The 15,456-nt window shown below is 39.5% G+C and overlaps 1 protein-coding gene across 2 annotated transcripts in view; it reads left to right on the forward strand.

The window, feature by feature from the left end:
• The window catches only part of TNPO3 (transportin 3), a 99,547-nt gene that overhangs the window by 82,899 nt on the left and 1,192 nt on the right, over positions 1-15,456 (forward strand). For both annotated transcript variants that reach the window (XM_072652786.1, XM_072652787.1), the window contains exons 18-22: positions 2,056-2,150; positions 4,220-4,376; positions 6,811-6,978; positions 8,714-8,826; positions 14,227-14,318. In XM_072652786.1, the coding sequence (XP_072508887.1) occupies positions 2,056-2,150; positions 4,220-4,376; positions 6,811-6,978; positions 8,714-8,826; positions 14,227-14,287 (594 nt within the window). In that variant the 3' untranslated portion in view covers positions 14,288-14,318. The remainder of the gene's footprint in view (positions 1-2,055; positions 2,151-4,219; positions 4,377-6,810; positions 6,979-8,713; positions 8,827-14,226; positions 14,319-15,456) is intronic.

Here is a 15,456-nt window from a genome sequence, read left to right on the forward strand (position 1 = left end):
CTTGTTTTGAATTGCCTGTCTGAGATAGCCAACTTAGTTTGCTTGGCAGTTGGAAACACTAGTTAAGATGCAGAAGAGATCTGCAGCAAGTAATGGAGAAAGAAAAAACGTCTGAGATGTTCTTTGGTTTATTCTTTGCCAATTACAGGACTTAGCAACAAGTAATTCAAAAGGGCTTAATAGTATCATTCAAATAACTTAGAGTTTAAGATGTTAGGAAGGTATTTTGTTTTGTTTTGTTTTTGGTATCTTCATCATTCACAAAACCAAAATCAAGTTTTGTTTTCCTTTCTAATTGAAAACTGTATTGTAATTTTCAGGTTGCCTATGTTAGCTTAAGAGTTCTTTCCCTTTTCCTTTGCTTCTGTTTTTTCCTTTCCTTTTTTCTGCCTTTACTTTCCTTAGCCTTTTTAACTTCTTCTGCCACTTTTCTTTTCTCAGTCATACATCCCATGTCTTCTACCATTTGCACCCGATTCTGCCAACTTGACTAGAGATTTAAGAAGTCTTAATAGTTACTGAATGGCCAAATCCAGTGGCCCTTTCTCAGTGCTCATCTTTCTTGACCTCACTGCAGCATTTGAAACCATTGACCAGACTTCTCTCCTGGATACTCGCTTCTCCTTGGGTTGTCCTGATAATACCTCTCTTGGGTTTCCTTCCAACTGCCTGTCTTCTACTTTATTAGATCATTATCCATGTCCTAGCTCCTGACTGTAGGTGTACTCCAAGGCTCTGTTCTGGATCATTCTTTCTTCCTACATCCTTTTTCTCAGTGATCTCATCAGCTCCCATAGGTCCAGTTGTTATCTGTATGCCAGTTACTTCCATATCTATAAATCAAGCCCTGACCTTTCTCTTGAGCTCTGGTTCTGAGTCACTAACTACCTAATAGTCATTTCCAACTGGATGTCTCATTGGCATCTCAAACTTAGCATATCCCCAATAGAACTTGTGAACTTACCCTCAAACCCACACATCTACCCAACTTCTGCAAATGTCAGGGACACTGTTCTGTTCACTCAGGTATACCTCCTTGGTGTCATCTTTAACTCTTTTCTTGGCCTCCTCAAAATGTTCTATCAGTTGCCAAGTTTTGTCACTTCTGCTTCTCATGAGGTCAGTTATATCTGTCCCCTTCTTTCCATTCACATACTTGCCATCCTAGTTCAGCCTTCATAACCTTTTGCCTATATATATATTATTGTAATAGCTTTCTAAGTGGTCTGCCTGCCTTCAATCTCTTTCCTCTCCACTACTTCCTTCTCAGAGTTTCCAGAATGAAATTCCTAAAGCATTGACCTCATTTGTGTTATTCCTCCTCTTCAGTAAACTTCATTGGTTCCCTTTTGACCCTCAAATAAAATGTCAGCTCCTTCAGCATATGACTTCATGATGTGGTTCTAACTGCCTTTTCGGGCTTATTCCATGTACTAGGCCCCATCACACACTCTGTTCCTGCCAAACTGACTGACTTGATACTTCCTCCATACTTAGAGCATTCACCATCCTCCTCTCTCCAGTGCCATCTTCTTGTAGTTCTGGTCTGAGTTGCTAAAGCTGCTCCCAAAATTAACTTGTATTGACTTTGTTTATATTTACTTATCTGTGTACCTGTTGTCTGTCTCCTCTTCTCTTCCCTAGGGTGTGAGCTCCTTGAGGGTGGGGTTTGTTTAATTTTTGTCTTCTTATCTCCAGCCTCTAACACAGTGTCTGTCACTAAGTGGGCACTTAATGAATTCTTGTTAATGAATTGATCTTTGTTTTTAGTTGTTGTTTTCTTCTTTGGTATGTGGGAAGGTTGTGGCGTAGACTTGTAGTTTCATTGCTATAAGGGAACTCCTTGTCATGAAGCTCCTGCTTCCAATGCACATCAACAATTATGATGAAAGTTAATATTTTAAAGAATTTCTTAGGATCCTTAACCAGGATCACACAAGATTGTATGTACTAAAGGTGGGATTTGAACCCTTTTCTTTTCAACTCTGAGACTCATACTCTTCATTCTGCTTATTTATAGACAGCCATTGCTAAAACATCTACTTTTCTTTTTAGGCACTGTGCATCCCTACTTTCCAGCTCCTAGAACAACAGAATGGCCTTCAGAACCACCCTGACACCGTGGATGATCTCTTCAGGCTAGCTACCAGGTAACTCTCTGACAAAAAAATGTTTCTCTTGTTGCTATGCATTAGGCATTGTCTAGCTTTGTTGTTTAGCTTATTTCCTTGCCCTTTTTACTTGGCATTTGGAATTTTGCAAGAACAGCAACCATTAGGATAGGTAGGAGAAAATTATATGAGATTGCTTTCTTCAGCCATGATTTACCCTAAGATTGAGTATTGAACATTTTGCCTTCCTGTTTTCTTAAAACAGGTTACTAGAATCCTGATCATCCAGGCAGTGTATGGGATTTGTCATGTGAATGTTGTGGGCTTTCCTAAGATTTTGAATTTAAACTGGAAGAGATTGCCTTTTTAAGTCTTTTCTGACTGATTCTATTTAAGCTTTTCTGCCTTTGTTTATTAAGCAATAGAAACCTAATTGGAGATTGACTTTGTGTTGGAGGCTGCAGTAGCCTTCTAGGAAAGAACCTTTTGTAATAGTATTAAGGGAAAAAAGTATCTTCAAGACTCAGGAGTAATTGGTCTTTTGAGATTTTTTTTCTCATCATCCAAAACCAATTCTGGCTCAAAAATAGAGGTGAAGACTCAAGCCATAGACTTTATTCTAAAAATATACAACTGGGTGATTTGAATATGGAGTGTTAAATTTGTAATCATGGGAATTAATCTTAGTATTTTCATTAAAAAGCATTTATCATTTAGACTACCAATTGCCTACTGAACATTTCAGACTTGGATGTCCAGGTGGCATCTCAAACTCAACATGTCCAAAACTTTCCTTCAAAACCTATCCCTCTTCCAAACTTTGCTATTTCAGTAGAAGGCATCCCTTGTCTCCCAGGCTCATAATCTGAGCGTTATTTTTTGCTCCTCACTCTCCTTCATCCCATGTATCCATTCATTTGCCAAGTGTTACATCCACAATATCTCACATCTGTCCCCTCTACTCACACGGCTGCCACTTCATCTTCTCTCACCTTGGTTATTACTATGATTTTCTAATTGTTCTCCTCTAATTGTTTTCAAGTCTTTCCCTCCACACTGCTACTGAACTGATTTTTATTAAGTGTAGACCTGATCATGTCACTTTTCTAGTTTTTAAACTCCATTGACTCCCTGTTGCCTTTAGTATAAAATACAGACTACTATTTACCTTTTATAGCTCTTCACCTGGCCCCATCCTATCTTTCTGGCCTTATTGTATATCCTCCTCCTCCTCCTTGTTCCCACTTGCTGCAATCCAGCCAAACTAGCCTTCTTCCTGTTCCTTGCTAGTGGTATGCCATTGCACTGGACTGGGGGGGAGTACGTCTTTGCCTCTTTATCTTTTCCCTCCTCTCAAACCACCTTGAATTTAGCTTCTCTGATTTATTGATATTTGTTCTAAGGAAACTTATAGGTGAACTTGTCTCCCCTTTAGAATGTAAGCACTTTGTAAGTGCTTGATATTTGTTGATTAATTGATATTAACTAGGAAGGAGAAAGGAAGAAAACAAGTGTTTATATAGCATCTACTATGTACCAGGCACTGTGCTAAGCACTTTACAGATGACTCATTTGATCTTTAGGTGCTTTTATTATTCCAATTTTTCAGTAGAGAAAACTGAGGCAAATGGAGGGTAAATGATTTTTGCCCGGGGTCCACAGATAGGAAGTGTCTGAGGCTGGATTTGAACTCAGGTCTTCCTAATTTCTGTGTTAAATTGCACCACTAGCTGCCTAGATCAGACTGTTCGAACAGTTTAATGATTGTTCTTGAATAATCACAAATGGTTTTCCAGAGTACTTGAACTAATCCACCAACTGTATATTGATGGATTTGATACAGTTGTGTGTATCAAATATACAGATGACACAGAGCTCAAAGGGATAGCTAGCTTGTTGGATGAAAGAATCAAGATCCCAAAAATGTCAACAAGCTGGAATGCTAGTAAGTGTCTGGGGCAGGATTTGAACTGACTCTAGGTCCACTTTACCACCTAATTCTATGATAAGTCTATGCTCTTTTAATAGACTTGGCAATAGTCTAAAGTATGAGTCCCTTCTGTATATAGAATTTGTGTTCTGTCTCTCACTTTTCTTTCCATCCATAGGTTTATCCAACGTAGTCCTGTCACCTTGTTGAGGAGCCAAGTGGTTATCCCCATCCTACAGTGGGCCATTGCCTCAACCACCCTTGACCACCGGGATGCCAACTGCAGTGTCATGAAGTTCCTACGAGACCTCATCCACACAGGAGTAGCCAATGATGTGAGTATTAGAAGTATTGTCATCTTTGCAGGGTTCATCAGCCCCCTTTCTAAACTGCTTGCAAGGAGTACTATGGTCTCCTGCCTGATTATTTTTCTCATAGTAAACAATTGAGATTTGAACTCAGGTCTTTCTGCTTAGAAATCCCATTCCCTTTCCATTCTCTCATATTGCTCTTTGTCATTGCTAAGTTTATAAGAATGTCATAATAATCTAAAGGAAATACCTGGTTAGTAGTTGGAGATGTACCAATGGTACTTGTGTGAAAAGGCAAGGCTGATGACTTAAATTTGGAAATTGTTTGCATGGTTGTGACAGTTGAAATTGAGAATGAATGAGTTCTCTGAACAGTATAGCGAGGAAGAGGGACATCAGGCTGAACTTTGGATAATTCACACAGTCAGAAATTAGGAGGAAAAGGAGACAGAAGAGCAGTAATTTGAGAGGATTAACAGTATAGTATATGGCAATATTGCAGATGGTTCAGATCATTTCATAGAAGAAGAGGATTGCTACAGAGAAGCCAAAGAAAATAAAAGATTTGATCTTTTGTGACTTTTATTTTTTTGTGAGAGAAGTTTCAGTAGAGTGCTGGGGACAGAAACCAGATAACAAGTGATTTAGAAATGGGAAGTGAATTGCAATGGTGAAGGTGAACTACTTCAAGAAGTTGGAAAGGGAAAGGGAGAAGTGCAAGTAGAGCAGGAGGAAATGAAGTGGCTTTTCCCAGTTAAAGAGAGGGCAGATCTGTGGGAGAGAAAGAAGCCAATAACTACGGAGTAGGTACGATGAGCATTGTTATCCAGCAGAGAGCATGGGTGATCATACCCTTTCATAAGTAGCAGGAATGGGATTTGAATAGAAGTAATCTAGGTCTGATGCCTGGTTTACCATTTTTTCCACCATACCTAAAGTAGTAAGCCAAGGAAGGAGAGTGGTCATTGGTAATGTTGGAGAAAGGGAAAAGAAAATGAGGACTGAATAAAGGACTTTGGATTTGTCGGTGAAGAGGTCATTTATAACTCTAGGGAGTGCAGGTAAGAAAAGGCATGAGAGACAGTGGTCAGTACATCATGGAAAGAGCACAGGGACATCAGATATGTCTGATGTCCAAGATATATAAGGAATTAAAACAAATGTAAAAGACCAGGGGGCAAATATCATGAACATCAAGTGTCAAAGAATAGGAATCAATAATCATTAGAGTGATTGCAAATTCTTAGCAACCGTTTGATCTGTTGGTCCAAATGACTAATAATTAAAAGTACGAATCAAAACATCTCTGAGTTTTCATGCACCCAGCAAACCGGCAAAGGTGACAAAAGATGGAAATCATCAATGTTAGAGGGTCTACAGAAAGAGAGGCACCCTGATAGATGGTCCTGTGAATTGGTCCATCCAGTCTGGAAAGCAATTTGGAATTATGAGCGGAAAAAAGAGGAAAATGTCCATACCCTTTAGTTCACTGTTAGGCATGGAGTCCAAAGACATCAAAGACAGGAAGAAAGGTCAGTCAGTTGGTCTATCTGTCTGTCTCTATAGCAGAATATTTATAGGAATACTTTATGTGGTAGCAAAGAATTGGAAGCAAAGTAGGTACCCATAAATTTGGAAAGGGGATAAAGATAAATGGTGATACATGAATGTGATGGAATAGTACTGTGCCAAAAAAAAGACAGAATATGAATAATTCAAAGACACATGGGAAAGTTTATATGAACTAGTGCAAAGGGAAGTTTATAGAGCCGTGAAAACAGTATGCACGGTGACCACAGACAAAACAAATAGAAGAACAAAAAATGACACTAGATCCTGTGTAATTATAATGGTCTAGCCTCAGAGAAAAGTTAAGAATGTGTATTTCCTCCCTTCATTGCAAGGGGCAAGGAGGAATGAGTGTGGACGTGGAATATTGCACATACAGTCAGATGTAGTGGATATGTTGATTGGTTTTGCTGAATTGCTTCTCTCTCCTCTTCTTCTCCCTATCCCCACTCCCCACCCCCAGCAATCTTTCAAGATATTACAAAGCCAACCAAGTGGGGAGCAATATTACAAAATTAGAGTACTAGGTTTAGAATCACATAACCTTGATTTCCTTTTCTGTAAAATGAGGAGTTTGTACTATATGCCCTTCCAGCTTTTAATCTATCATCTTAAATCCTATGTAACAAGCTCCTAATAGAGATGGGACATAGGCATCAGACCTAGATTGCTTGGATTCAGATCCCATTCCTGATACCTATTAAAGGTGTTGTCATGACAGAGATAGAGCCAAATGTATGCTTAGCTTAGGCCAGAAAGGGACATGCTTATTCCTTGGATAAAAAAATGAAGGAAAGAAAGGATCAGTAAAGATTTTTTGAGGGAAACATAGAATGAGTATTTACTCTTTGGAGAGACTGGTTTACTGGCTTCACTTGTTTTCCTCCAGCATGAAGAAGACTATGAAGTTCGCAAAGAGTTGATTGGACAGGTGATGAACCAGCTTGGACAGCAGCTTGTGAGCCAACTGCTCCATACATGTTGTTTCTGCCTACCCCCGTACACCCTTCCAGATGTAGCTGAAGTGCTCTGGGAGATCATGCAAGTCGACAGACCGGTAAGAAAATGCTACAAGGGTTAAACTCTGTAACTTGTTTTCAGGGGTCAAAAATTCCCAGTTCCTGTTGACTCTTAGAGACTGTTTTGACAATCAACTCTGTTTGATAGGATTTGTAAGGTTGTTGCTAGGTTTAACGTTGTTGGAATTCTGAGCTCTAAATCATTTGTTAGGTTCTGGCTGTGTGTATGGTGCAGCCAAATGGTGCTGTGTATTATATGTTAATATATTATTAACAGATAAAAGGTTCTTCCAAACATTGTGTTTAGTTCTGCTGCTAAAATGAGTTCATTTATTGGTAGAAAATGTCTGTATAATGCCATTAACAAATGGTTACTAGTTATTGAAGAGAAGTTAACTACTTAACGCAGGAGTTATCACTGCTACAGCCCACCCAAGGAACATGTGTACATATGTCTTCAGAAAGATCTTACACTCCGTTATCATTTTTAGTTTTATGTATAATTTCCAAACTCTTGAAATTAGCTTCAACAATAGGAATAGGATCGCTGAGTTGTAAATTATGATACAGCTATATAGTCTCAGATTATAGGTGTGAGGATAATTTGTAGTGATGTGCATGCTGAAATCGAGTATGGTGGAGCTATTCATTTATCTTGGGGCCCTACATTTTATTGAATAAAAAATTGTGCTACAATGTAACTTGTTTGGTTTTTTTGCTTCAGTTTTCTCAGTGGCTGGTTGTACCTTAGCACAGTGCTTGGCACATAATTGGTGCTTAATAAATATTAATCCAATAATTAAATAATTAATAATTAGATTAATTTAAGATTATTAGTATTAATAAATATTAATATTGATTTATACTCTTGGTTCACATTTTGAAATCTACCAAATGGTAGATTTCTCTAACCTGCCCCAGTTCTTCCTCCTGAATGTATGCAGTACTGTTTGTCTTTCCTAGGTGGCAGCATTTGGAGGAATATTACCTTTTCAGTATTTATTCAACACTTAGTTTTATTTAAATTAAATAAGAATTTAAGCCAAATGAAAGAAAAGAATGATAATCTCTGGTTTAGAGAAGGTACAAGAAAAGGGAGGGGGGGAAGTTTGAGCAATTTTGAGCATGTAAAATGTGACAACCAGATTCCTCTTTTCCACTAAGGACAGTACAGAAGAACATAAGCATAAATAGCAAAAAACTTAGGTTACATAAAGCAGAATTTTCAATCCCAGAGAGCAGGCAGATAGATCCTGCAATATTATCAAGGACCACTGAGTTGGTGTAGTTCTCCCAAAGTTTTGGGGTTTCAGTGATTAGTAGGCTGCCTGAAGTTTAATTGCTGTCCAGCCCATCTGGGTTTGGCTTTTGTCCTTTCTGCCTCTCTGAATTGCTTTGGATTTTTAATCCTGAAAGGTAGTTTGCTGCCTGTGAAAACGTTCATCTAGTTTTTGAGAATATGGTTTGCCAGCCACCAGCAGAAACAGAACAAGCCCAGCAAGAGGACTGGTTACTAATCTGAGAGAGAATTCTGTTGTCTGCCACTGCTATGATGGGAAGTCTTTAGCATGCTCCTTTCAGAGTGCTTCAGTTATCTGTGAAGGGTTCACTTCAGGATTTGGGGCTCAACAGGTAGCTTAGGTTTCCTTTCCTTGGCTCCAGGTCTAAGTTAATAAATGCTGCTGAAGGTATCCATTGGCTTTGGCTAGCTTCTGTGGATGCCTCCTACCCCTCTGTAGTCACCTTATTTTCTTACCTCTTCTCCCCATACAGACTTTTTGTCGTTGGCTAGAGAATTCTCTGAAGGGTTTACCAAAGGAAACAACTGTGGGAGCTGTCACAGTGACGCATAAACAACTTACAGACTTCCATAAGCAGGTTACTAGGTGAGTGACTGTTGGGGAGGTTCTAACGAATGTGGGCGGAAGTGGGCAATGCAGAACAAACGTCTCCGACCCTTGGAGCTAGTAAGTGTGCTCTCTGTCCTTGTGAACTCACGCCATTGTACTTATTCTGGACTGACTTTCATCTGCTAGGTATAGTACACGCAGAGTAGAAAAGGATTACCTAGTGTAATGGTTGACTTGGATGTTCCTTTATAAAGCTAGATCCCGTAGGCATTCATAACACTTTATTTTTTTGTTGTTTTATATTAAATAGTGTCCTAGGTGAGGTAGTGATGTGAGGTACATATGAATACATGTATGTATGATACTAAAACACTACTAGCAGGGCCCAACAAGTGAGTTTCACTGCCATAGGTGACACACAGAAATCAGGAATTCTGGGATCATTTGTAATAGATTTTCCTTGTGTTTGTGCCTCCTTCTATTTAATATGTTAAAGCTAAGTAGCAGAGCTTTGAGAATGGGGTTTGGTATTGAATTGGCATCTCACCCTTTGGAAAGTAGCACTTTAAAAAGTCCCATATTCATGTCCTGGCTGTTTAATTGAATAGTCATGTGATCTCAGTAAGGCATTTTGTGAGCCTTAGTCTATATATCTGAAGAGGAATCTATTTTTATGGGTTTTTTTTTTGTTTTTTTTTTTTGCTACCTACCTCACAGGGCTAGTGTAAGTGGGTGAGACAGTGATATACGTAAAGGATTTTGGAGGTGTGAAGTGTGATAAAAGCATAAGCTGTTCTTATTTGTTATTGTTACCTGCCTGGACAAGTAATAGAACAGAAATTAAACACCCTCTAGAGAGCTGGTTTATTTTATATCACTTTTCAAAATAACTAAACTTTAGCATCTCCCAAAGTGCCCCAGGAGTTTGTTTTCATAATTTCTGGCCTCAGTACTATTGAAGATTGCTCTGTAGTCATTAATCTCACTGCTCTAGAAATAGGTCGTAGTAGTGGGCAAAGTGATTCATGTATGCATGACTGAGCACTAGCATGTGACAGCCTTGTGTCATATTTTTCTGGAAGTGGGGATTTCCCTTTCATGAGGTATTTATGTATAGTTCTTGAAGTAGCCTTACAAAATGGCTTGAATTTCCATATAGCTATGAATTTGTCCAGCAGAACAGTTACATCCATAATTTTTGTGCCTATAATCAGTAAGGGAGGGGGCAGTAGCTGGTCCTTTTTTCCAGTTCTCTTTTGGATTTGGTCAAGTGGAAGGCAGAGCTATGTTAGTTTATTGATGAGTTTCCTTCTTGTCATCAAAGTAAAACTTGAGGGAAAATAAGAACTGGTGTGGTAGAAAGAATTATTTTGCCCTCCCCACTTTTTTCATTTACTGAAGGACCTTTTCTCTTCTTGTTGCCTATACAGTAATATCAGGCAAAAGAACCTAGATTTAGGAGACATTGAGAGTAGGAAATAATGTATTGTCTGCGTTTTATTGAATTGCACTCAGTGCTTTCTTTCATATGCAAGAATGACAGAGTTGCTCACCAGGAACTGTTTCAGATTTACTGTGTCTTTTCTGCTTCCAGTCATAGAGAACAGGGTATGAACAATGACAGTATGGAAGTCCAAGAATAAATTGATTTTAAAAGTGTAGCAAACTAAATAAATCATGGTGACAAAAGAGATAGAAATAGTGATAGGAGTCTCATTTGTTTATTTGAAAACCCTTTCAAAGTAGTAATGTTTGGAGATTTCAGACTAAAAGGAAACCCCACTACAGATGTCCAGTGAATCTTGTGGCATGTTCATTTCCCTGCCACCTCTGGAATAACTGTCCCCCACAGGCCTATAGGCCCATATTCCCTTGCTAGTGCTTACATACGTTGATGAGACAACAAGGTATCTCTGAAAGTATTCTCTCATTGGGTCAACATGTAATTTAATTTAAAACTTGTAAAAACCCCCCAGTTAATAAAATTCTTTTCTTAGTAAAAAGCAGAGATATTTAGCCTCACTGAGTTCACAATTACATTGGCCTCCTTGCTTTTACTCACACAAGACAAGACCCTTATCTCCCAACTCACTATATTTTTCCTAGCTGTCCTCTGTACCTGGATTTCTTTCCTTCCACATCTCCATCTCCCAGCTTTTCTGGCTTGCTTGAAGTCCCACCTAAAGACTCGCCTTTTCTGTTGTTTTTCTTGAATTTATCTCATCTGTATCTTGTTTGTACATAATTATGGAATGTTGATTTCCCCCTTTAGACTAGGAGCTCCTGGAGAACAGGGGCTGACTGTTTATTTGGTGGTGGTGTTGAGGGCAGGCAGAATGTTGGCTTTTCTTTGTTTCCCCAGCACTTAGCCCAGTGTGGGTACATATCTACAAAGTGCTCGTTGACTTGATTTCACTGTATGAGATCAAAAAGTAAACTGTGCCAGCTTGCCGCTTGAGCTTCCCTGGATGTTTCATTGCTAAACAAGTTTGGCAGCTCCTCCTAGAACAGCCTGTGACATGATGGTAAAGAGTTAGCAGAAAAAGGCAATGCTGGTGGAGTTTGAAAGAGGACCTGGGATTCTTCCTCACCTTTTACAGTTAATTGGTCTCTTTAGATTGCCTGCTGCCCTTCAGCTGCTGGCTCCATGACTCAGTCTGCCTTCTGGCTATAGAACCAGCACCAGCATGTTACAGATTTGCCATCTTAGCAGAGAGAGGGTGAACTGGTTCAGTTTCATTTTAGCAAGCCACAGCGTGCTTCTCCAAAGAGTATTGGCAGACTTCTGACTTTCAGAGTTATTCAGAGCCTGCAATGAGCTCTCATCCAAAGGATCGGTTCTGCTTTCCAAAGCCCCTAAATAATCTCTCAATTGACTTGGACTGTTAATAACTAGAATGCTTTTCAGTACCACTTCACACTTTGCTGTTCTCTGCTTTATTTTGTGGGCTCTCTGGTAAATTGCTTGAGGATCCTCAGGGCAAAGAGATGCTGCTGAATGTAAGTGCTGACCTAGATTGTGATGGGACATATGTACCAATTACCAATGTTGCATCTGCGTCCTGTCCACAAAAATCACTGTAGGTCAATATTGCTTAAGTTAGTCACCACCTCCCTGCTCACAAGAACTGAGCCACAGAATTCCATTTAGTAAATCTTCTCCCAGCAGGCCGAGTGGAAGACAGTGCTCTGATATCCCTGTTCTTAGGAGGTTGTTGAAAACACTGTAAAGACAAACATAGATAAAGACTTGAAATCTCTCATTGGTGCAGTGATTGAACTTGATTTGTTCCGGGGGACTGATGATAATAGCCCATGCTTCCTGACTCAGTGGGGGTGTATTCAAGATGCAGAACGTGGCATATATTTGTAACATAGAAAATGTGGGAATTTTTTTTGCTTATTTATGTATAAGTGCTACAAGGGGGAGCAGTCTAATTTTTTTTTAAATTTGGGAGGAGTAGGAGGTGCAGAAAATAAATACTTGTTAATTGAAAAAGAAAGTTAAATTAAAAAGTCATTGACCTGGAAGTTGTGGGATGGAGACTAATAAAGATATCTGGATAGTAGGGTAAAACAATAGTTTGAGAGGAAAGGGATTTAAGTTTTAAAATGTCAGAAAGAGGAAACTTAGTATGAAAAAAAAATTTAATGTCAGGTTGCCAGAAGAGGTACCGGAGAGAAAACAGCTTAGAAATGTCTCCAGTTTCTTTGCTCTCACTAACTTCTGACAGTGATCATTGTGGCAGGTATTCCGGGTTTGATGGTTTTGAAATGGTCAAGGACTTTATAGATAAAGTTTCCTCCCAGCAAAGAGGATTGGTGATTGGTGGCAGAATTGAGAGTAGAAGCCAAGAGCTAGGACTCTGGGGCTTATTCTCTATTTCCATCCATCATTCCACACAGCTTCTCTGCAGTTTCTCTTTAGTAGCATTTTGGTTTCCATTTTTTTATTTTTAACATTTTGATTCTTTGATGAAAGCATTACACATGTAAAAAAAAAAAAAAACAACCCAAACAGGCAATGCGGGCGTCAATTTGGTTTTCACTAAAGGAGAGTCCTTTAGTGACTAAGACTTATTCCTAAGACTGAACAGAGAGAGAAAGAAAAGCAGAGACAGTATGAATAAAGGGGTAGGAAGAAGCCCAGGTCTTTTGAGGTTTTCTAGGGAGGCAGTTGAATGACTTGTGTAGAATCTAAGTTACTATTTATTGCTAGTCTTGAGTTGGGTAGCTAGTCTTATGTTCTGTCACTAACCATGATTGCCACTTCTTGGATTGCTCAGCTCTACCTCCTTCCTTGATAGCATGTTTAAATCTGGCCTCGTTCACTCCAGCTGCTTCACAGATCCTCATCATTAACTTGCCTAAGAAAGTTGATGATTTCGTTAAAATTTGCTAAGTCTAGAAAGGAAAGAATTTTCTTATTAAGTTTCTAGGATGGAGGAGTGAGAGATCACTCCAGGATTCTGCTAATTATTCAGATCAGGGCTATGTCATTTAAGGCTTCACGTGAAGTAGGAAAACTGGAATGTAGATACCTAAAGTATTAACTTTTGTTCTCTCTTCTATCCTTTTCCATCACTCCTTGTACTTTTTCCCCTTGCTCCAAGCTAGAAGGAAAAGCTTCTGACTTGTCTTTACCTTGGAGGTACTGGTCACCTGAACTCATTCCAAGCATGAGGATATTCAGAAGAAGATTCCAGGATTTTCTTTTCTCCTTAACCTGTATTAGGCTAATCCACCAGATTGTTGAGGTTGGGCCCAGAATTATGCCCATTTTGTTGTCTGGAAGTAGGTTCATGTTCCAGTGTCTTAGTCACAGTTTTGGTGCCAAACAGTGTTTTGAAAAGATAGAATTAAATGAATACCTTCCAGGTCAGTTCAGTGGTGACACGCCCCCAGTGAAGCTCTGACGGCTGCTTGAGGGCCATATCCAACTTCCTCCTTCTCTAGCTGTTGCTCTACATGCCCCAACTCCTCTCTCCTCCTCCCCCAGAAAGAAATCCCGAGTAGCTTGTTCAACTAGAAAATCAATGACCAATGTAGACTTAGTTTCCCATCTCAACTTTTCTAAGCTAAAGTATGCTTTTGTGAGTAGAAAATTTGGTGTAACATCAACTTACAGAAAAAAAGACAGACTCTATAGAGTGTACTTGCTTTTTGCATCAATAGGGACTTTTGCTAATTAGCATGCATTTCATCCAAAATGATATTTTTACATTCATCTCAACCCTTCTGTAACCACACATTTCTCAAAAAACTCCCATTTAAAGGATAAATGTGAGAGGTGATCAGTGAACCTTTGAGTCAGAATCGCTGCCTGGGTTGGAATACTTGTCAGTCTGCACAATTTCAGCTACTCTGTTTTTCATCTTGATTCACCTCCCCTCTTCTCACCACTAAACCTAAAGAATTGGTCTTTTTTCTTTCCAGTGCTGAGGAATGTAAACAAGTTTGCTGGGCCTTGAGGGACTTCACCAGGTTGTTTCGATAACTTGAGCTCCTGTATTGTGCCTGTCTCCCAGGTGAGTTAAGTGTTATTCCTGGCTCTGCTAGAGCCATCAGATTATTCATAGACACTCAGTGATGATAACTGGGTTACAATAAAGGCAGACCCCCAGGGCTAGAGGGTGAGGGTTTGAAGAGTTTAATGTATTTAATGATCATTGTGGAGCATTCTTATAACTATATGGCATTAATTGGCATATAACGAAGGAAGTGTTTGTCACTTTCTTCTTCTGGATTGCATTCCTTCCTTATGGGAGTTGAGCCAAGCTTGGGCAGCACTGACCTGTCCTGGACTTTCCCAGGCAATCCCTTCTTTCTCCCTCTTTCCCTTTATTAAACATACATACACATACAGACAGAATTATTCTTAGGAAGCTTTGTGTAAAAGGTGACAAGTGATTAAGTCTCTTTTATTCATGTGTATGTCTTATGTGTAGTGGATGACTGTTTTTGGTGGAGCTGGTCTTAAGAATGATCTGTATGTTCTCTTTATCAGTCTGAGTTTTCATGATTAGCAAAATTTCTGCTATAATAATTGGAACGTAACACCCTTCACAGCCTGCCTGCTACTGGGTTCTTCCGTTTGTCTGGAGAATTCTTTGGCTGGTGAATTTTCAAGGAAAGAAAGCTCAACAATCCAGGAGCACAGAGAGGCAAGGCCCCATCCAAGGCAGTTTTTGTCTGTGGTACCAATTAACTTCATGTTGTTCTCTGAAAAGGAAAAGGCAATTTGTAGATCTATAGCTTGTCTTCCTAAGAGGACATACTGAATTAGGTAGGCAGGATTCAAAGCCTGGGAGTGACCATCCCCTGAAAGGGATGTTCAAAAGTCCCTCATGAATAAGGATGGTTTGTGGGTTTGTTTTTCAATTTATGTTCTTAAATGGCTTGGGCACCTCGGGTACCATCAGGATTTGTGGCATCCATTGTTCTTATGTGATGAAGACTCTCCTGCTTCACACAGTTGTTTGGTGTGTTTACAGGAAGTCCTCTAGGAAGCAGTCTCTAGTCACAGATGTAGTGATTGAACTCAGAGTGGAAGCCTGAGCCAGACAGCCTAGTATGGAGGTGTCCAGGGCTGCTCTGCCTAGGGGCCTGTTCTTTAAAAAGTTGGCTCTGCACTGCTAATCAGCTGCCCTCTCTGTCTTTTCCCAG

This window comes from Notamacropus eugenii, chromosome 3, assembly GCF_028372415.1.
Source record: "Notamacropus eugenii isolate mMacEug1 chromosome 3, mMacEug1.pri_v2, whole genome shotgun sequence".
NCBI lineage: Eukaryota > Metazoa > Chordata > Mammalia > Diprotodontia > Macropodidae > Notamacropus > Notamacropus eugenii.